At 55.5% G+C, this 22577-nt stretch overlaps 1 protein-coding gene across 1 annotated transcript in view; it reads right to left on the reverse strand.

Moving 5' to 3' along the window:
• COL27A1 (collagen type XXVII alpha 1 chain) overlaps window positions 1-22577 on the reverse strand; it is a 134914-nt gene that overhangs the window by 76810 nt on the left and 35527 nt on the right. Inside the window, exons 8-14 of the mRNA XM_066367345.1 lie at window positions 15072-15116; window positions 14416-14469; window positions 13963-14007; window positions 10968-11021; window positions 10064-10108; window positions 2710-2763; window positions 456-500 (exon numbers count right to left, since the gene is read on the reverse strand). Of these exons, the coding sequence (XP_066223442.1) occupies window positions 456-500; window positions 2710-2763; window positions 10064-10108; window positions 10968-11021; window positions 13963-14007; window positions 14416-14469; window positions 15072-15116 (342 nt within the window). The remainder of the gene's footprint in view (window positions 1-455; window positions 501-2709; window positions 2764-10063; window positions 10109-10967; window positions 11022-13962; window positions 14008-14415; window positions 14470-15071; window positions 15117-22577) is intronic.

Consider the following 22577-nt stretch of genomic DNA (forward strand, 5'->3'; position numbering starts at 1 on the left):
TGGCCCAGGGCACACAGCCAGGTTGTGGCAGAGGTGTGACATGTTGAACTCAAGTGGTCTGGCTCCGAAGTCAGTAGTCTGACGAATAGGATGGAGAAGACTGGCCACGTGGCCCGGAGCCTCAGATCCTCTGCGGCACTTCGCTCTGGCCCTGAAGCCCCGCCCCTGTTGGGTGGGCGTGCTATCCTGTCTGTGCCTCCTACAGAGCGATGGTGGGTAGCAGATGTGAGAGTACACTGGCAATGTCAGTTCCAAGCGCCCGTGCCCATTTAACCAGTGGAGAAAGGGACTCAGAGAAGGTAGGTAGTGTGCCCGAGGCCACCCAGGAGGGCCTTCCTCCCTAGGCCCCCTGCCCAGGCTGGTCTGTCTTCCCATACCAGCTCCAGCAGGACTGTTGCTTGTTCCCCACACCCTGCCTCCTGGGCCTCCCCCTCCCTAGGCATCTGGGTACTTACGATGAGGCCGGGGACTCCTGGAGGCCCTGGCAGGCCCAGTTCTCCCTGCAAATACAGAGAGACCCGGATGGTTAGCTGTCCTTCTGTCTCGGGGGCCACCCTCTCCACACCATCCTGCATGTGTGTGCCTGGTCAAGTCCTCCAAGCTGACCATTCCTTGTTCCCGACCAGTGACTCTCCTGAGCTTGGCCTAAGGTTTGGACAAGACCCTTGACCCCTCTGCCATCAGCTTCCCGCATCTATAAAATGGGAGATTGGACTGCCAAAACTGGTACCTTCCCATTGTGAATGTGAAGGAATGGGCAGAATCCTGACCGTGAAAATAAGGATGTGCGGGGGGCTTGACCCAGCTCTTATTTTGCCCTCACTCTGTAGATGGCAAAACTGAGGCTTGAGAGATAAGTGATTTGCCCAAGGTCAAGTGCAAGAATATACCACAGTGGTGAGGGCTCCAAGCTGAGACCCTTCAGGCTAGCCAGCCTTCCTCCTCTCTCAGCCAGGCTCACAGGTGCCTGACTCCCAAGGTCTCCAGGATGCTGAGAGAGCTCTGGCCTGGGAGTCAGGACATGCGGCTGGTACAGCACTGGGCAAGTTCCTCTTTCCTCAGCCCTATAAACGGGCCTTTAATTGCTTACTCCAGGAAAGACGGTAGCAGGGTTTGGGTCAAGTTCAAAATGAAAAAATGCAAATAAAAACAGGGAGGCTCTAGAAATGGTAATTATCAATGAGAATGGCCCACATCATCCACGAGGTTTGTCTGCCATCATCTGTGCCATCCCAGGGCTGCTCAGACAAGGGGCCATTACTCCAGCCACCAAGAAGATGAGGAGCTGAGAAGCAGCTTTGGCTTTAAAATGAAGGGACAGAGGCCCAGGGAAGGGAAGTGACTTGACCAAGGCCACGCGACAACTGTGTGGTGGAGCTGGGACCACATCTCTGGTCCTCTTCCTGCTCCTCTAGGCCATGAGTATGAAGACACCCCTGCCCCTCCCCAGGGGGCCTTCCAGGGTGACATGATGTAGTATAATGGTTAGTCCGATGGCGGGTACCCTGAAGGGAAGGCTCTGGTTTCTCGCCTCTACGCCTTTGCTGGTATTCCTTCCTCCCCCTGCAATGTCTCGATTTCATCAACCTCATCCTACTGTCACCTTCCCCAAGGGACTTTCCTACCCCTCTCTCTCCTCCATTGCACCTGGGACCTCCCTGATCCCACCTATCCACTCCTTTTCCTTGTGTGGTGACTGAGGAGACAGCCATGAGCGCTTCAGGGGCAGGAGCTATGCCTTGTTATTATACCCTACTCTTTATAATGGCTCCATCCAGTGAATGCCAGCCATGGGCCAAAGCCCTTCCCCCTCTCACATTTCCCACAGCAGCCCTCTGGGGCTGGCATTCCGATCTCCCTGATTTACAGAGAATGATACTGAGATCCAGAGGGGTGAAATCATTTGTCCAAATGCCACATCTAGCAAGTGAAACGGCAGGATTCAAATCCAGGGCCACCTGGCTCTGAGGCCAGGGTTTCAGCCCCCAGGGGAGCCCAAGAGTCAGCCCCAGGGAACATCTGTGGAACATGATCAGGTGCTGAGGACAGATCCAGCGGCCTCCTCTGCAGGACACACAGCTGGCGCAGCCCCAAAGAGAGTTGCAGGGGGGGGGGCTCACGGCAGGTGTTCCGAGAAGCTGTGGATACCATCTGCACCCCCAGGCTTCCTCTCCCACCAAGCTGAAGCCACGGCTGGGAAGGGAAGGCGGGCTCAGCTCCTCGGGGCAAGCTGACCTGGCTCCTCAGTGGGCCTCTGATTATTTACAAACTCTGTAAACATGCCTGAGCTGGAGATTTCTTTAGAACTCGGCTCTCCTCTCCACGCAGGGCCTGCAGACTGTCTGTTCCCCCAGGCCGCTGCTGTCTCTTACACATACCTAGTACTTTGTAAAGATGGAGCCCCGGCTTCCCCAGTGGGGAGTGACCCATGAACCTTCCTAGTCCTTGAAGATGGGACACAGCCTGGGGCTTCGGGACCAACGGCTCGGGGCTGGGGGCTCTCCTGGGGCTGGGGGGTCACAGGGCATCCACAGTGGACAGGAGCCTGGGGTTCAACAAAGTCATGCAATTCATCCAGGAATACCCAGCTAGTCAGTGGCAGGGCTGGGATTTGACCCTGTCTGTCTGACCCCGAAGTCTGGGTTCCTAAAACCTGCTGTGTGTTCCTTCTGAATGGCTTTCCTGTTCCCAAAGACTTAAAATACTTACGGGGTTTCCATCCAGTCCTGGTGGGCCTCTTTCCCCAAAGTCTCCAGGAAACCCCTGAGGGCACAAGGCAGAACAAACATCTACGGATTAGTGTTGACACCCACAGGTGGCTTTGACCCAGACCCCCTGGGGGGACACAAGGACATGTCTATGCTGTCTCACTCTCTGGTTCTGGGACCCGGGCATGCTGTGGGGTTCTGGATCACCCCGGACCCTCAACACACACCCCACCTAAAGAATTTCTCAGGGTGGGGCCCACGGACAGTGAGCCCTCTTATTATGTCCTCAGAGTCTCCAAAAAGAAACCGGTACCCGGCTACCTCGCATTGAAACGCCCACCTTCTAATCTGAGACCTGATCCCAACGGAGTGGGGGGTCAGGAGTCGGGGTCTAGACATGGAGACCAGACACTGACTTGCTGAGAGTTATAAATCCCTTTCCCCTGAGGGGCCTCAGTTTACCCAGCATTCAAAATAGGGAAGGTCTGTGTGGCATTTTCTAGCTCAGACCTTCTATGATTGTGACATGCCTTCAAAAGCCACCCTGTGGAATCATAATCCCTATTTTATATATCAAGAAAGAAAGACTCAGAAAGGGTAAGCGTCAAGGTCATACAAGGTCAGAGCGGTGGTGAACATCATCACTGTAGCTGCCACCCACAGGTGAGTATCAGCAGCTCAGAGGTCAGGTTGCCCCGTCCAGCCCAGGCGGGTCTGGCCTCTCGCCCCCTCCCTGACCCTCCTCGATGCTCTCTGGGGAGACCGGCAGCTGGAAAAACATCAGCGGTGAGGGCGGGGACGCTCCTGGGGTGGCAGGGGAACAACTCCATCCATTCTACTTCAAAGGGGAAGAAAGGGCTTGAGAGCAGAATCCTGGAAACCTGTTCTCTCTCCTCGAATTAGAATCATTGTTTTCCTCACCAAGTAGATGCCTGAGCTCTTCAAACAGGAACGACTCATCATGGAGGATTGTTTGTTTCTGGTTTTTAAGGCTACCGGGCACCCAGTGAGTAGATTAAATCGAAAATAAACCCCAAACCAGTTACGAAGTCTACACTGGCTGATCAGAGACCTTGAAATGAGTGCGCATCCGGGCCTTTGTCTTGCCCTGCGAGCCACCCTGCTCCCTCGAGTCCCTCCTCTGTCAGGAAGCCCTCTCGGATCAGAAGGGCAGGGGTTGACATTGACCCTAGAGGAGGTGTGGCTTCATTCAGACACCCAAGGGAGGAAATGAGGACATAATAAAGAGATTTAGACCAAGCCAGTTACTTGGCACACAAAACTTCACTTGCCTTGGACATCCGGCCTTGAGGGGAAGGTTATCAGTCCCATTGAACAGATGGGTAAACTGTGAGCCAAGAGGAAATGTTCCTCGGCCAAGGCCGAAAGCCAGTGTGTGGCAGAGCTGAGCCCGGGTCCCACCTCTCTGGACTCAGCCATGTTCTTCTGAGCTGTGCACGGACAAATCCTGGCTTGCTCGCAGATGTGCCCAGTGGGTTTCAGAGAGTGAAAGAGGTGTGTCAGTGTGTGTGTGTGTGTGTGTGTGTGTACATGCATGTGCATGTGTGAGTGCATGTGCATGTGTGTGTGCAGGTACAGGCCCACCTCCAGTTCAGGTCTTAGTGGGGATACATCTGACCCCATCTAAGATTCTTCTTCCCATCTTCTTGCAGTCTCCCTTGGCAAATTCCAGCCCCATCCCTATCCAGCCCCTTTGTCATAGGTAGAGCCCTCTAACCTCCAGGGACAGCAGATATCAGCCTGGGTGGGCTATGATCACGGGGGCCTTCGTAAGGTATTAGGTTCCTGCCTTTACCTTTGTAGGTTGGGGCGGGGGCCTGACAGGAGAGGAAGATAATTCCTCAGGGGTGAAGGGGGCTGGACGTTCAGTGGACTCCACGTGGCCCACCAGAGGTAGGACTTGGCAAGCCCATGCTCTGTTCTCCAAGTTCAGCCCGAAACTCACCCCCTGGCTTGCCTCCAGGCTGGCTGTGTGTGTGTGTACATGCATGTGCATGTGTGTGTGCAGGTACAGGCCCACCTCCAGTTCAGGTCTTAGTGAGGGCTATGGAAGTAGGCGGGTGTGGCCAGCAAACGGGCAGGGTCTGCACCAGATATGAGGGACTGTATGGAAAGGGCCCTCCTCTGACCCTCTGTCATGTCAGGCTGGGGTGTGTGATCCCTAGACAAGGCCTGGGAGGAAGGAGCCCGGAGCAAGATGCAGAACTTGACAGCACTCCCAGGCACTGATCCCGTCCGCCATGCCCCACATACTCACACCCAGCAGGCCCTAGAGACCTAGAAGGTCTCCAACCCATGGGCCTGCTCTCATAGGCCACCCAGGCTGGCTCATGGACTCCTCTCTACCCCAGCTGCCAAGCCAGCTGACCTGGGGAGGCTCTGCAACCAGAGCCCCCAATGCCAGTCCTAGCCCACTACTCAGGGCCTCTCTGAGCCTCAGAGCCCCCGATGCCAGCCCTGCCCCCCCCCCGGGGCCTCTCCAAGCCTCAGAATTCTCTAAAGTGCAGTGAGGAGTCCCGAGGGGGTGGCTGAGACGTTGTACCAGGGTGAGCCCTCGCTGGCACATGGAGGCAACAGCAATGTGAGAGCACATCTCTGAGGCCAAAGCAAGGCAGAGACCTCAGAGTGCTCAAATCTCAAAGGGAGGCACATCTGTGGACAACATGTGGCCTGAATGCAGCCAGTGGGTGATGACGGTGAGATGATAACAAGGGGAACAACAGCAAACTCCAACAGGTCCTGCTATTGGCCCATTTTAGAGATGAGGAAACTGAGGTCCAGAGAAATTAGATCACTTGTTCAATGTCACACCGCTATGGAGTAGCAGGGCATGGATCTGAATCCAGGCAGTCTGACTCCAGTGCCCGTTCTCTTAGCTATGACTGGACACCGAATACAAAGGACTATAGCAAGCCCCGGCTCTCAGAGGGCTCAGGAGAAGCCTGGGCTAATGCACAAGACAGAACGGCATGGCTCGTGCTGAGGACTGGCTCTGCTTGCACATGCTTGGTGGCCCCAATACCCTGCCCTGTCTCCATCTTCAGTCTCCCTCCCTCCAGAGGAGTCAAGCAGATGGCCTCTAGGAATCTAGGGTTTGCAATTAAAGCACAGTGTTTGGGGGGGAAAGATAGAAATTCTAAAAGTGCTAGAATAAGTCTTTGATTGGAACAATCACAAGTGGCAGAGACAAGAAGACCCTCGCAGTTCCTGGCATTCAGCACTTAATTACCCCAGTGGGGAGACTAAGGCCCAGCATATGCCCAAGGCCCAGCACCCAGCTAGCTTGCCTCGTCCCTCCACGACAGAGTGATACCCGATGCTTGGCATCTCTGCATCTCAGAGAGGCGGCCACCAAGCGGCACATGGGGCCCCGCTTCCACCCTGCCAGCTTCCCACTGCCTAGCTATGTCTGCTTCTGCACGGCGTGCAAGCCCAGCCTGGCCAGCGGCAGGACCTTCCTCCGCAGGCCCGAGCTTCTGGCTGCAGCAGGCTGGCCCGAGGCCCAAGCGACGAGCTTGGCAACCCGCCGAGGCCCTAGCCACATGGTGTCTCCACTTCTCCAGGTCAGGAACCCCTGGGGAACTGAACGCCTCGTTCTTGGAGCAGGACAGGGTCCAGGAGAAAACAGAGCCAGACTCTGGGACGAGACAATAGATGTGAAGACAGGGACAGCCTTGTCACACTTCCCTGGCAGGGTGCTGAGGGCTGAGGAGGTCTAAGAGGGCCACCTCCCCCCCCACCCCCACCACCATCTCCCCCCCCCCCCCACCGCCGCTTGCAGAGTGGGCTCTAGGGGCAGAGGGCATGTGCAGCCTCGCAGGTCTGCAGTCCCGCTGAAGTCTCGAAGGCTCAGCTCCCTGGCCTGAAAATGGTTAGTTCTGCCCAATTCACCCAGCAGAGTGGGGCTGAAGAAGAGGTGAGATGTTTGTAATCCAGCCCCTGGCAAACTAATGTGCCACCATCACACTGGTCACGGCTTGCGCCAACGGTGGGAGTACTTAATAACCTCTAGGAAGAGCCTGCAGATGGCTCGTGAAGACCTCTTTACAATGCTTCAATTCTCCGGAGTCAGGAAGTTCCCACATAAGTCTAACCTGCATCTTTCCTATGGTGCTCAAACCACCCTATGTCTTTCTGGATATGAGCACTCCAGCTGTGGTGGCATGGACACCTGGATGTCCCCAACACCCTTCCCAGGGTGCTATGCATGTTTTCACCCTGCCCTTTTGAAATTCACTAGGGAAGCCACCCAAGTGACCTCAGGAAATAAGGAGGAGATAGGCAGGTCGAGCTCTCACCAGGATTCCAGAGTCACCAGTAGCTCTGGGACAGCTCTAACTCAAGTTGGGGACACTGGGGACCACATCCCCAACCCACAGCATGGCCACAGCTAAAAACTTTCATCCCTTTTGGCCTCAGTTTCCCCACTTAGAAACATGAGATCTCGGTCACTTTGCTCTCTTCTCCACATAGTCTGAGAATTGGAAAGAGCCCCGAGCTTGGAACCAGAATGTACTGTGTTAGAAGCCCTGTCTCGCCCTGGATGGGTGTGTGGCCTTGAGCAAGTCCCAGTTGTCCTCGAGCCACACACGCCAAGGGAATGGGAGCCAGCGCTGGGCCTCTCCAGCTCTGAGCTCTAGGGTCTGCCTGCCTGACTCACTGCACGAAACCCGCCTTGGCAGGCCTGGCCGGAGTCCACAGAGAAGCTGTAAGCAGCGGCTGGCCGGCCAGACATTCAACAGCTTAATAGTGAATTCACAGAGCATCTGACAAGAGGACCCACTGTAGCATCTTTCTAGCCCCAGTGACAGACCCTTGGCTGAGAGGCATGGCTCGGGTCCCAGCCGTAAGTGTCACTATGGTGTGCCCCAAACAAGCCAGGACAGCTGAGGAGACACCCCCTGGAGCTGACAGCTCCGGCCAAGTTTGTAACATCTTCTGTCTGGTCCAATCCTCTGAAAACCATAACACATTTTTTTCTAGCAGGTGGTATGAGGAGGAGCTGGAAGCTATAGATTAAGTCTTCCATTTGAGGTTAAAGGCATGAGATGTGAGTCCTGGGTTCAAGTCTTGACTCTGTCACCAACTTACTGTGTGACCTTGGGCAAGTTACTGGCCTCTCTGAGCTATGCTTATCCATCTGTCTGACAAAGAGGCTGGGTCAGCTCACCACTAAGGTTCCTGCAGCTTGATGTGCTCTGACCTCCACTGTCTCTTTCTCAGCTCCCATTAGCAAGACTCTCTCCCATTTTTCCAAACCCAGCATCGAGGAGGCCGCATGCATGGGCCTGAGGTTTTGCTTGCTAGAGAGGGCTCGACTACAGCAAAACCACCGGAGGCCTGCCAGAAAGGTGGCCAGCTGCGATCTGGCACAAGGGAACTCCGCCATTCTCCTGATGTTTCCTCTTCTTAATAAGTGCCTAGAAATTGCCTGGCCCAAAGCTTGGACAAGTAGAAAACCCATTCACAGAAGAGGCCCCCCAACCCCACCAGCCAGATGCAGGGCTGGGGAGCCCTGGAAATAGGAGGTGGCCCTAAAGACCACTCGAGAGTGTGTGAGCTGAGGGCACGGCAGACTGGAGGCCCAGCAGGGCGGAGACAAAGCCTAGAAGACTGAGTGGGATGAAGGCCCATTCCATACAGTCCCTCATATCCGGTGCAGACCCTGCCCGTTTGCTGGCCACCCCCCCCCCACTTCCATAGCCCTCAGGGTAGTGTGCAACCATAGGGCTGTTGTCTGAAGGGAAGGGGTTTCTTTCCACCCCCACCTGATGCCCCAGTGCCAGGGAACACTCCCATCGTGGAGCATGAAATCTTAGGAAGTTAATGGCATGGAGCAAGGAAGCTGAGATGACTTGACACTTATAGGGGTTCAAGTCGGCAAGGCCACAGCCATCTCTAGGCAAATGGCTTTGGCTGCTGAAGCCTCTGTTTTCTCATCTGTAAAATCAACCTCAAGTCAGAGAATCAGTGGGAGAATCACATGGAGTTCAAATGCCACGCAGGTAAGACCTCAATAAATGTCTGTTTTGGCTACAGTGCTATATCCCTAGTACTTGGCCCACTGTAGGTGTTCCATAAATTTTTGTTGAATGGATATGTCATTTACTGGTCTCCCCATCTGTAAAGTGGCCATGCCTGGCCCTCTGTGAGGCTCAGGATGGAGTAGGAACAAGTCCCCACAGGTAGCCTCGTCCTGGGATGCTCTTCCCCGGATAGCCACAGGGCTCCGAGCATTCTCACTTCATTCCAGTTTCTCCAAAAGTGAGGAGGACTTACTGGACCAACTTATTCAACAGCCTAGAGCCCAAGCACTCACTGTCCCCCTACCCTACTGTATCTTTATATTGAGCGCCATCATTCATTCTTCACTCTCCCTTATAATCACTGCCTGCCTGTCTGTCTGCCTACCCATGAGAATAGGAACTTAGTCTGTTTCGCTGCTCAACACCAACCACAGTGTCTGTCCCACAGCACACGCTGAATGAGTGAATGAATGAATGAGCAAATGAATGAATGAATAATGAAGGGATGAATCAGACTCCTCGCCCAAGATCCTTGGCTTGAGGAATAGATCCAAATGCCAGCGCAGCCTTCGCTGACTCCAGCTCCTTGTCTGAATCTGGAAGTGCCAGGTGCTGCTCCTGGCCCAGATCTAGGTGTCAAGTGTTGGAATTTAGGGCACAGAGGGCTCTAGGGGGAGAGTGAGACGCCTCCTCTGTAAGCTCCCCTCAGCCAGGACCTGGATCTTGCTTTTCTTTCTATCCCCCACTTGACCCCCAGAGGGCCCAGGTCCATAAGCCACAATAGGCAAGGTAGGTGCCTGTGAACATGTTGTCAACCCCAGGATCACAGACAACCCCCTTCTAGTGGCCCTTTGGCCTTTGCACACAGGTGCAACTATTGACACCAAGATAACACAGAGACTGAGTATTCTCTGATTTAGGGGCACTGACACTTGACCTAGCCAGGATCCCCCAGTCCGAGCAGGCTCCCCAGCATGGACACTAATGCCCCAGACAGCAGAACCCCACTCCCCCAGACACGGAACCGCACTGTAGAGCACTCGGTGCACACAGACACAGAGAGGCGCCACCCCGGAGGGGCCCAGAGCCCGCAGAAGCCCCAGCCCCAGGCAGGAAGCAGCCACTCTGGGCTGGCAGTGGGACACGAGGCCCAGACAGCCCCCGTGCCGGCCCACACACTCGAAGCAGAGGGATGGCTGAGCAGAGAGCAAGCAGAGAGTGCCCAGGCTGCAGGTGGACAGGGCGGCGTGGCTAGTGGGAGGTCAAGTCCCCCATAGAGTCTGCGTAATAGACACGGAAAATCTTTACCGGCCTACCCATCTTGCCCCTCTTGCCAGGAACACCAGGCAGGCCCTGTAGAGGAGAGACAGGGAAGAGGTCAGGACAGGGTTCCAGCAGGGGACAACCAGCCCCAGAGCACCCACAAGAGGACGTCACAGAGGGCCTAGCATCCAGGTCACATACACAGTAGACACCAGTCATGTGCACAGTGGATGGGTGGTCCTTGCACTCTACAGAGTCGGGTCTGCATGGCCCTGAGCTGGGAAGATGCCCCCTAAAAGCTCCCAGTGTTCCTGGTATTCAGCTGGTGCTCAAAGTGTTCCTCCTCCTTCCTAAGATTCTCTATCCCTGGCTTACTGATGAGGTTGCATCTGAACTCCCAAATATGGGCTCGGGCAGGGAGGGGACAGAGAGAAAGGTGCAGAGACCCACGGGCCATACAGTCTCCGTCGTATTACTCAACTGTGTACCCAGAGCAAAAGCAACCACAGATGATGTGTAAGCCAAAGAGCTGGTTATGTTCAATAAAACTTTGCAAAACCAGGGTCTGCCCACAGGCTGTAGTTTGCGGATGCCTCAATTGCTGAGAACCCTCCAGAAATTCCCTGCGCCCAGAGTCCCGTTCCAGACCTTGGCCTCTGAGTGACACAGAACATGGCCCAGGTGCTCCCTCCAGCCTCGTCACCCTCTTCCCCCCTCACACTCAGGGCTTGGACTGTGCTGACTGTTAAACTTGCCAAGTTACCCTGTGTCCTTGACTTTGCACACTCTGTTCCCTATGTCCGGAAGGCAGCTGCCTTGCCTTGACCCCTTAGTGGACTCCTATTTAACCCAAGGGCACCTGTCTTGGAGAGATCCCATGGCCTCCCCAGGCTGGTGCCTCGGCGGGGGCAAGGGGCCAGGTAAAAGGTAAACGAGAAAGCACACTCACTCGCTCTCCGTCGGACCCTGGCAGGCCGAAGAGCCCTGGGAGTCCAATGTAGCCCTAGGAAAGAGCAGGGGGGGCGTCAGAGGGGCCACGTGGTGAGGTGTGGCTGGCCCGGCCCATCCCAGCCCCTCACGGCCCTCCCACACGCCGGCTCCTCTTCCTGGCTGGTGGCAGTGGTGGCTCCGGCAGCTCCTCGATGACATAGGCCTTGAGGCAAGTGTATATGCCCATGGACTGCATGGTGCTGGCTTCCACGATGTAGTCCAAAGGCACATACCCTCACGCCAGGGAAGGGCACGGGCGCTCTCGGGGGGAGGCCCGCCCCGAGCCGGGGGCTCCAGGACCTGCAGGAATGAAGCTCTCAACTGGGTTAGATGCTAGCTGGGCACCAGGTCCTGCCCACCCCCCAGGGGTGCTGGTGGGCACCGGTGGCTTCCACAGCGCCTGCCTCCTCCTAGGCTTCAGAGGCCCAGGATGTGGGGCTCATATCCACCTCTGGCCTCGGGGCTCACACCCCCCACCGTGGCCGCCTACAGCAGCTGCCACCCCCGCCTGCTGACGCCCTGCCCAGCACAAGTGTGCCACTGCATTCAACCCTCCCGAGGGCCTTGCAGATTGGCCATCACCCCCTCACTGGACCGACTAAGGTTCTGCTGATAAAGTAATACAACTAGTCAGGACGGGGCGACTCCACCGCCCTAGAATGCACCTGAGTTTGTGCCTGCCGGCCTTTATTCTCGCGGGGCCCCCATCAGGGATGCTCTTCCCGCCCGCGTGACCACAGACTAAATCCTTCCAAGCCCGGCGCTCGCTCTTCCCTCTGGTACGCAGCCCTCTGCTCCGAGCCAGGAGCCCTCTCCTCCCTCCACCCACCCAGACCGGTTTGCACCTCAGCTTAGAGGATCTACCACTTTCTCCACTGTATCTTCACGGACATTATCCAGGGCCCTAGCCACGGCTCCTATTGCTATCTGCACTCTCTGTTTGCGAAGTGACTTAAGAGGCACTATAACAAAAGCTCACATTTACTGAGCACACTCCGCGTGCCAAGCCTAGTTCTCAGTACTTTGCATGCATTAGTGCACTTACTGCATCCTCACTATGTTCCCGGGAAGTACGTGTTATTAGTTAGTCCCTTGTAGAGGTGGGAAAATTTAGGCTCAGAGCAGTGAAGTGACTCACCCAGGGTCACAGAGCTACAATGTGGTAGATCTGGTATTTGAATTCAATTCATCTGATTCCTGGGCCAGGCTCCTAACCATTCTGCTACACTGCCTCCCACAAATAAGCAACAATACAGGCTTACAACTATCTGTCCTTCCCTAAAAGGTCAAGATGTCACAAAGCCTTCTTTTGAGCACCCAGCATAATAATATCCATCATCTTAACAAATGACGTTTGGTGATCCTTCCAAGCAGACTTACAGGTGAGAAAATAGGCTCAGAGAGGTCCAGCAACGTGTCCAAGATCCCACAGCTGGTAAATGGCAGAGCAGGTCTCAAAGTCAGTTGCCCTGACCCCAAAAGCTGCACTGTGCCTACTTCCTAAATAGGGGGCCAGAGATGGCAGGGCTGGGAGGGCAGCTGGAATATCCGGGCTCATCCAGGCTGCTCAGGGCCCTGTGAACCTGGAAAGGGGTGTGCTGGGGCCAGATCAGCTCTCTCTCCTCATGTGACCTCCAGACGCCACCAACATGGCAACCAGCAAGCAGCCCCAGATACTTGTCTCAACCTTCCTGCCCTCCTGGCAGACCAGGGACCCTGCGGCAGAACTGAGGAGACCTCCCTGGGTTCCGGAGTACCCTCTGGGGTCACTGCTTGTGGGAACGGCTGGATTAAGGGAGTTCCAACATACGAGGGCAGGAGCCTCCTTGGCCCCTGTATGTCACCACCATCGTCACCGTCCTCATCCTTGTCATCATCATCGCTACCACCACCACGTCCTGGGGAACTTGCCCACCCACCCCCTTGCCACCTCTCAGCTGCTCTCCTAACAGCTGCCTGTCAGTTCCTGGGACTAGGGCCAAGCCTGTGGCCATAAATAGCTTTGGCTCAGGAGTACAGGACACGTCACATCGCCCTGGTATGACCGCGAGCCGACTGACCCACTTGCAGAGCATTCTTTGAGAGGCCGTGAGCCCAGCTCTCGGGACCCCTGGGTCCTCGTCTTAGCTCCACCTTTGCTGTGCGGTGCAAACCAGGGCCATCGGGTCCCCAACATGATAAGCCCAGTTTCCTTGAGTGTACGAGAGAGGATTCCACCAGATCATCTCTTAGTCCTCCAAACTCCATTTACTTCCATTCAATTCCCCCAGAACCTTTTCTATTGCCTACAGTGCCCGTGGGAGCCCCCACCTGGTAGTCCCTTCTCAGCACCACTGGCTCCCAAATTCCTGGCATCCCCATAACCATGCTAGAGGTAGGATGGGTATCACTCCCATTGTAAAGATGGGCAAACTGAGGCTGCCAGCTACTCAAGGATTTACCTGCCCCCCCCCCACCCTTGAAGGAGGGGGAGAGTAGATGCTGTATCAGCCTCTAGGCCTGGGGCCACACTCACCCATCAGACACCAGTGCCCTCCCGAAAGGGTGGTCCCCTCGCCCGCAGTCAGGAGCAGGAGGGAGGCCTCTGAGAATTCCAGTGACAGGCTAAACGGCCTGGCTTTGGTCCCCACCACTCCGATATGCTGGGGGACATGGCTGGCAAATGCCTAACTGTAGCAGCTGGACTTTGGCCGAGCCCCCAGCCAACCCTGTGCCGCCCAGTCTGCCCAGCCACACATAGCTCAAGCCCGGCTCAAGAGTCCCCCAGCACCAGCTCCTCCTGTTAGCCCTCTGCTCTCCAGGGAGCACTCTGGTGGGAGGGGGGTCACAGCCCCAGACCCCCAGCAGACACTGGGTGGAGACCTTCCAGGCCTGATCTCTCTCAGGCCCCCTGGAGGGACGGACAATGTCCGCCCAGGGCCCCACCTGCATGGCACTTGCCAAGCCCCACTTACCCGGCTGCCTTTGGGGCCAGGGGCTCCTACAGGTCCAGGTAACCCCTGAAACATAAAAGACAGAGGGGCAAGAACATATGGAGACGTTCCACTTGTTGTCAACAACCCAGGGTGAGTCCCGTCTCCTTTGGGCCTCAGCTGCTCCCTCTCTAGAATGGGAATGAGTGAGTCTGAACCCAGCTACCCCAGGATCCCAGCGAGGTGGCCCCAGGGGAGACTGGTGGCCGGACCTCTGGAGCCGCACCCCCACCACACAGGACTCCTTCCTTCTGTTCTCTTACTGAGCATCCTTGCCCTGCCCCCTGGTCCAGCCCCCTGGACACCCCTTTCTGCAGAACCCACCCAGCAATGCAGCTCCTTGGCCCCCAGCCCGCCACTGCCCTCTGCCTGGGGGCACCATGGCCATCTTCACATCACCATGGCCACAGAGCTTCCAGAAGCCATATACTGCACCTGCCTGCCAGGGTAACCTTTGGCCCCTGGGCTGCCCTCAGGTCCCGGCGGCCCCTGCAAAGGAACGAAAGAAACGTGAGGAAAGGAGAGACCCTGCCCAGCTCCAGGTCTGAGGGGCAGTGAGGGGCTGGGGCTCACAATGGACAAAGAGAAAGGCGGGAATGTGAGATGAAATGGGAGGAAGGGGAAGCCACCGGCCTGCTGGGCCCCCAAGCCCACCCCTCTGTGAAACCGGTCGGACCAGCTCCGAGGGACAAAGCCCCCTGTGCCGGCAGCCCAGGAATAAGACAGCACTGAGGAGGCCTGGCTGGCTCTCCCACGCTGGCAGCCACCGCTGTTTGATTTGGGCCAGGGCAGCCAAAATTCCTGCAAACCCCGTGGCGGCGTGTATAATATCCCCTAACATCGCCCGGAACAGGCCAGCTATTCATGGCTCTAGCCGGAGCTGAGCAGCTCATGCCAACGCCAGGCCGCCGTGGACTCCGGCTCCTTCAGGCAGATGTGGCTGGGGGAGCGGTGGGGTGGGGTGGGGTCCCCAGCAGGACGGGAGGCGCGACCGCCTGGCCCAGGGGCTCGCACATGGATCGGGGCCTGTGGAGGAGGCCAGGGACAGGCAGGGGCTGGAGGCAGGGTGGGGCTAAGGCCACGGTCCTCACCTGTTCTCCGGGGTGCCCTGCCGGTCCAGGATAGCCCTTGTATCCCTGTGGGGGAAGAAACCGAAACCACATCAGGCCGGGAAGACACATCTGGGCCGGTGGATCGCAGAGGCCCGGCCTCCCTGCCTGCCTTTTCAGCACTGTTTGCGCCGCGGCAGGAATGTAGTCCGTGTTCAATAACTACTTGCCGATTAGATACATATGCATCAGGGTTAGCAGGTGCCTATGGCTTCCTCTCTGCTACTAATGTTTCCTAGACCAGAAGCATCAGAGGGACTGTTCACACCTTGGGCAGGTTTGTGGGCAACTGCGGCAGAGGGACCTTGTAGCCTAACCATTCTTTCCAAATCCAGAGGTGGACAGGCCGGCAGAAGCTGGGGTAGAGGGACTTTTAATGGGTGGGTGGACTGACTAGGACCTTAAGGTCTGGGATATGCTCAACCACCCTGTGATGCTGGAACCTTCTGTCAGGACCTGCCCCTTCTCAAGAACCCCCTACTGGAAAAGAGGTCACACATATTAACCAAGCGTACTAACCAAAACAGCTATCTGCCTTCCTCTCATTGGTCCTGGCAACTACGCCAAGGGGACAGAGGCCACCCAAATGCCTGATGCAGAAGGGACCTGGCAACATCCCAGCACCAAGCTTGACCCTCTGTCCCTGTCATCCAATGACCACGGCTCACAGCCGGGTCTCCAGGTCAAGAGAATCAAAGTGAGTGTGTGCTTTCAGGGGGCACTGGGATGACCCCTCAGTCGCTGAGTAACAGTGGGAGCTCTCCGAAGGGAAACCCCAGACGTCACACTCCCATCAGCTCAGGGCCGTTGTGAAATAAGACCGAGCAGGGGCTGCCATGTCAGACAGGGTGGTGCACGGACCCCGTTAGACCCCTCACACAGGGAGCCCTGGACTTGGCTCAGACAGGGTGGTGCACGGACCCCGTTAGATCCTCACACAGGGAGCCCTGGGCTTGGCTCAGACAGGGTGGTGCACGGACCCCGTTAGATCCTCACACAGGGAGCCCTGGGCTTGGCTCAGACAGGGTGGTGCACGGACCCCGTTAGATCCTCACACAGGGAGCCCTGGGCTTGGCTCAGACAGGGTGGTGCACGGACCCTGTTAGATCCTCACACAGGGAGCCCTGGGCTTGGCTCAGACAGGGTGGTGCACGGACCCCCGTTAGATCCTCACACAGGGAGCCCTGGGCTTGGCTCAGACAGGGTGGTGCACGGACCTCCGTTAGATCCTCACACAGGGAGCCCTGGGCTTGGCTCAGACAGGGTGGTGCACGGACCCTGTTAGATCCTCACACAGGGAGCCCTGGGCTTGGCTCAGACAGGGTGGTGCATGGACCCCGTTAGATCCTCACACAGGGAGCCCTGGGCTTGGCTCAGACAGTTTCTGACTTACAGGGCAAGTCGGGGTTACCACCCTTTATTTTCTGGACCTCAAAGGAGGGAGCTTGAACTAAGTACCCTTCAGCTCTGGTGTTTGAGATGTAGAGTTGTAAGGCTCCCCCAGAGGGTGATCCATAAGACTCGAGTACACACACACACACACACACACACACACACAGACCCCTTTATGCATGGCTGTTTACCCAAGACGACACACCTACATGACCCCCTCTAGCCCTTACAACAGCCAGATGAGGGGCGGGTAGGGATTATCATCCCCATCTTACAGAAGAGAAAACTGAGCGTCGGAGAACTGAGTCCACTCACCCCAAGTTCCATTGCTAAGGACCAGAAGGTTCACAGGGTCCTTCTGACATCTGAGGCCACGCGGAGAAACTTGCAGACATCCCAGGCATGTACAGAGCATGCGCCCACACAAACATATATGCTCAGCACCCCGGCAAACCCCCAGGAAGCGGGACTCTTAATTATAAACAGCAGAGTCGGTTTGACCCAGGAGGTTTAGGGAGTTTACAAGCATTCCTTCTGCACCTACTCATGCCCCAGACTGCTTCAGGGATGTGATCGCATCTCATTCTGGGGCCCATGAGATCCAGCATGGCTGGGTGAGGTCCTTCCGCATGGGTGTGTGCTCTCTTTCCCAGTGGGCAAACTGAGGCACCGGCCCCAGCCAGCAGCGGGCATGCAGCATGGCTAAGATCCCTTAGTTCAAACTGCTCTGAACTCCTCTCCTGCATCACCGTGGGCTGGCTGTGTGACCTGGGGTGACTGGTGTCACTCGAGTCTTGGTTTCCACTCTTGTAAGCTGGGGGTAAAAAGGTGGCTCATAGATTTCCTGATATAATGTATATAAAGCACTTAGCACAGTACCTGGCATTGAATTCCAGGGCCCTTAATGATAACGCTATTATCATCATGATCCACCTATTTCATTCAGTCATTCAACAAACCTTCACTGAACTTTTTGATGTGCCAGCACCATTCTCTGATGAATGAGAAGATAACATCCTTTGCCTCAGTGGAGTTTACAGTCCAATTAAGGAGATATAATCACAGGTTAATATAAAGGATAGTGTCTGGGGGAGCGGAAATGGGGGTGGATGTTTTCAAGCACGTCGAGTTTCAGGTTTGTAAGAGTTTGGAGATCGCTGCACAACAATGTGAATGTACTAAACACAACTGAACTGTACACTTAAACACGGTCAACATGGGAACTTTTGTGTTGTTTTTTTTTCATCATAATTCAAAAATAAATTTTAAAAAGAAATAATGTGTGGCAGTGACCAGTGCCTCGAGGAAAAATGACTAGAGTTAGAGGACAGAGTGGCAGTGTTGGGAGGATGGGGGTGCAGGTGAGCAGGCAGGGAAGGCCGCTCTGTGGAGAGAGAGCTGGACATGGGACTGGCTCTCTGGGGAAAAGCATTCCAGGCAGAGGGAACAGCAGGTGCAGTAGCCCTGAGGCAAGGATGCTCTCAGGTGAGTTCCAGGAATAATGAGGCCCATGTGCCTAGAGCAGCAGCAGAAAGAGTGCGGAGTGAGAGGCAGAGGGCTGGGGTGGTCAGAGAGGTCGCAGGAAGCCAGAGCACACGGGGTGGTCATATGATGAAAAACCATGGAAGGTTCTGAGCAGGGAAGTGTCATGATATGATCCATATAATCACCATTATTATCTTTCTCCACGTGGAGCTTGCAGAGAAGGGAGAAAAAGCAAAGCCTTTGTCTTGAGCCCTGAGCTCTAAGCTGTGTGACTCTGCATAAGCGATTGCCCTCTCTGAGCCTCGCTCTGTCATCCCCTGCCTGCCTTGAGGGGCTGCTGCAAAGACCCAACGCAATATTGGGGCAAGGATCCTAAGAGAAGCGTGAAAGGTGGCTAGGGAAGCCCCGAGCATCCCTGGCTCCTTGGGTTTCCTCTGCAGCCACACAGAAACCTGGAAACCAGTGCTTTAGCAGAGGAGTGTGCGCGGCGAAATCTCAGGAGGAGATTTCAAGTAAACCCTGTACTCAGCACACAGCTGAAAAGAAACGAGTGACCACCAGAAATAGGGACCGTGGCCTGTGCCTGGCTTGGCAGTAAGCCTTAAATACATCAGCTCACCAACTCCTCACAGTCATTCCTGCAAGGTAGGAAATACTGTGCACACTTGCCAGATGAGGAAACTGAGGTCAGAGAGGCAAAGCAACTTTCCTGAAGCCACACAGCTTCCCAAAGGCAGGGCTAGGCTGTGAATCTAATCTTTCCATACTGAGGCCTGAGGCCCGCTTAGAAAAGCCACAGGGCCACCCTGGGAAAGACCCCCTTATAGACCCACTTCCCCAGGACAGAGCACACAGATCACTGCAGCATTATTGGGGCAGAGGATGGACACAGAACCCTGGAGTATGTCAGTTGGAAGGTAACCCAAGCCATCAATCTGACAACGTCCTTTAGGGGAAGAGACTTGCGCAAGGTTACTGAGCAAGTTATAGCCAAGCCTGGACTGTTCCCCAGGACTCCAGACCAGCTGGGCTGTGCTTTGTTGAGAAGGCCAGGATTCCTCGGTCTGTCCCTATCAGTGGATCCCAAAGGGATTGCTATGAATACCCATTTCTCGTGGCTGGATGGGAGCAGCAGACAGAGCACAGACATGGCATGGGAGTGGGTGGGAGGGAGGTTTGTATGTTCCTGCAACTACCTTTACACTGTTTACTAAGCTGGGGCCAGCTAAATAGCTTCAAATGACAGGGCCCCGGGACCTGCAGCAATCTAAACCATTATCTTCTCCAGGGCCCAGCAATTACGGGCAGGCACTGACCGCAAGGTGGACCCATGGGCAGGGATTTCTCCATATGTGACCGGTGCCTGACTGGCCCCAGGGGAGAGCAGATGCTTCAGGACAGCTCCGGGGACCATGGACTCTGCAAGGGGCCTCCAGCTGCCCAGCAGGCGGGTCTCCACAGGACCCGTGTTTATAATAGAGCTCGGTCTATATTTTGGTTTGGGAGCCAGATTAATCATTGCTTACAATGCACAAGGAGAAACCAGACATCACCTCACTGTTGCTGCAGACAGTCTCCCCGCCGGCTGGGATGCTATTTGGGCTTTGGGCAGGGAGAGAAGGGGGGTCCTGTCCTTGCCCAGGGGTCCTGGGGACCAATATGTTCACCCAGGCTCCAACTCAGTCTGTAGGAGGTCCTGGCTTCTCTTGCAGTACAATGGAACTCACCATACTTGCTTAGCGCTCCATGAGACTTCTCTACCACCTTGCAGCCCACAGGCCACACGGGGCAATCAACAGGACAGAGGGTCCCATTTAACAGAAAGGATTAGCAAGGAAGAGACGTGCCAAGAGGTAGGGTGACTCATTACATGATACTGGGCAAGTCCCTGCCCCTCCTGGAACTCGTTTCCCCAGCCGGTCTCTCAAAGCCTCCTACTGGCTCAGAAATGACAGGATTCTGAACACGTGCGTGTTCCAAAGTACAGTCCATCATGGCACAGCCAGGTGTCTGAGGTCACACCCTGCTCGAGGCACACCCGAGACACAAGGCAAGAAGGTACATCATCTGCACGGCTCGTTCATTCTACAAAGGTTTGCTGAGCCCAGCCCCCAAAATGAGCCCGACCCTGTGTTAGGCACTAAGAATACACTGATGAACAGAACAAACTCACTCTGCACCTTCTAGAGGAGATTATGGGTATTAACTACATATTAAGTGGAACAAAGGCCATGCTGAGTGCTTGGACGGCATGATCAGTCCAAGGGGAGCAGTGGCATGGCACACCGAGGCTTGAGGCAGGAGTGGACTGGACAGCAGAGGGGAACTGGACCCCAGAAGAGGTGGTGGGCCGGGGCCCCAGGACCCCGGAGCAGCTCCACAGCAGGGGAGCCTGGGGGAGGATCTCGGAACGGGCCCTGCGGAACGAGGAGTGAGTGCTCCATCCAGGGCCAGCAGGCAGTTGTGCAGAAAGGCAGATCGCCTCAGGCATCCTCAATCACGCTCCCCCCCAAACATTCCCAGAGGACCCCCTCTGCCCTCCCATTTTGTGATGGCTTACTCACAGACGGTGGTCAACTCAGGGGGCAACGAGAGGGCGCGTGGGCAAGGTGGGGGTGGAGAAGGGAGCCCGGAGGAATGCGTACCAAAGGGCTTGTAGGATCGGACAGAGCGAGGATGTCTACTCAGCAGCTGCTCAGCCTCAGCACCGCGGCACTGTGGGCTCAGCAAGTGTTGTGCTGGGACAGCAGGCCCTGTGCATTGTGGGATATTTAATAGCATCTCTGGCTTCTACTCGTTAGAAGCTAGTAGCACCCCCCCTCCCCAGTTGTGATGACCAAAAATGTCTCCAGACATTGCTAACTGTTCCCTGGGATGCAAAATGATCCCCAGTTGAGAAGCACTGATCTACAGGAGAGAAAAGAGGAGGCTCAGACTCCGCCGTCCCAAGGTACAGATGACACACTGGGACACTTCTTGGCTAGTGGAGGGTGGTTAACTGGTAACTAAGCACGATGACTGATGGGACCAGGCAGGCAAGACCTTCAGTGCTTCTCCTTCAAGATCATCACAATCTTTCCTTCTTTCCTCCCTCCCTCCCTCCCTCCCTCCCTCCCTCCCTCCCTCCCTCCCTCCCTCCTTTCCTTCCATTAGATGTATATGTAGGCCCTGGCCAGTTGACTCAGTGGCAGAGCGTCAGCTCAGTGTGTGAAAATCCCGGGTTCGATTCCCGGCCAGGGCACACAGGAGAGGTGCCCATCTGCTTCTCCACCCCTCCCCCTCTCCTTCCTCTCTGTCTCTCTCTTCCCCTCCCACAGCCGAGGCTCCACTGGAGCAAAGTTGGCCCAGGCACTGAGGATGGCTCCATGGCCTCCTTCTCAGGTGCTAGAATGGCTTTAGTTGCAATGGAGCAAGGCCCCAGATAGGCAGAGCATCAACCCCTGGGTGGGCATTCCACATGCAGGAGTCTATCTCTCTGCCTCCCTGCTTCTCACTTCAGAGAAATACAAAAAAAAAAAATATATATGTAGTTCCTCCCATGTGCCACCCCTGTGTTAGGTTCTGGGGATATAACGTCTCATTGAACCCTCCCAACCAGTCTATGAAGCAACCGAGGTTCCGTGAGGTGAGGCCACCTGCCCAAGCTCACACAGCAGGAAAGGGACAGCGTTGGCCTCCATCCAGATCTGTCCGACCTGGTCTATGCACCCACCCAGCCCTCGGAAGTCAGCTCAGCAAAGCTCCTCGGCAGGCATCGCAGGCAGATGCAGCGACACCCCCCCCAGGCGGGGAGCCTCTTTTTTATTTGATGAGCCCACTCTTATTTGAGAAGCTGTTCCATTCAGCATAGTGGAGTGAAAAAGAGCCCGAGGGTCAGAGACCTAGGTTTAAATCCCAGCTCCATCACTTAGTGACCCTGAAATGTATTTCCACTAAACCCCTGGCTCTCTCTCGGTCTTGGTTACACATGAGAATCTTGTGCCAGGGTCCCACTCAGACCAGCTGCACCTGGGTCCCTGTGGTGGGATCCGAGCTCCCTAGCTGGCTCTATAGCAGTGCAGGGTTGGGAAGTGCTGCTGCAGGCTTCACCCTCCTCACAGCCCCCTGATGATCTCAATTGCATTTAACACCACTGTGGGCACAGGGCCTCGTATACAGGTACGTGTTTGCTGAATGATTGACTGGTAGGATGAATGAACAAAGGATGAATGAATGAGGCCTATTTGGGCCTTGGCTTTCTCAGCTGGAAAGCGGCATAATGCTGCCTTACCTCTTAGAGGCTATTAGGAGAGGACAGTGTGTAAGGCGAGGAACAGTAACCCTTTATACCACTGCCTATTTGCCACACTATTTAACACGGGAGTCCTCCCAGCCCAAACTCCTTTCTCTGCCTATTTTGTCTCAGCCCTTTTCATCTTCTAACATACCTTTTATTTTTTATTGCTTTTCTTTTTATTGTCTGTCTGCCTTCCTCCCACCCCAACAATAAAAAGCTCTGGGGAGACAGGAGTTCTGTCTGTTCATTCAGCTCAGTGCCTGGCACACAGTAGGTATTCAGTCAGTTCTGTTGAATAAAAGAGTGGATAGGATTATTGGTGTCACTCTGAGACA

Source organism: Saccopteryx leptura, chromosome 2, assembly GCF_036850995.1.
Source record: "Saccopteryx leptura isolate mSacLep1 chromosome 2, mSacLep1_pri_phased_curated, whole genome shotgun sequence".
Lineage (NCBI taxonomy): Eukaryota > Metazoa > Chordata > Mammalia > Chiroptera > Emballonuridae > Saccopteryx > Saccopteryx leptura.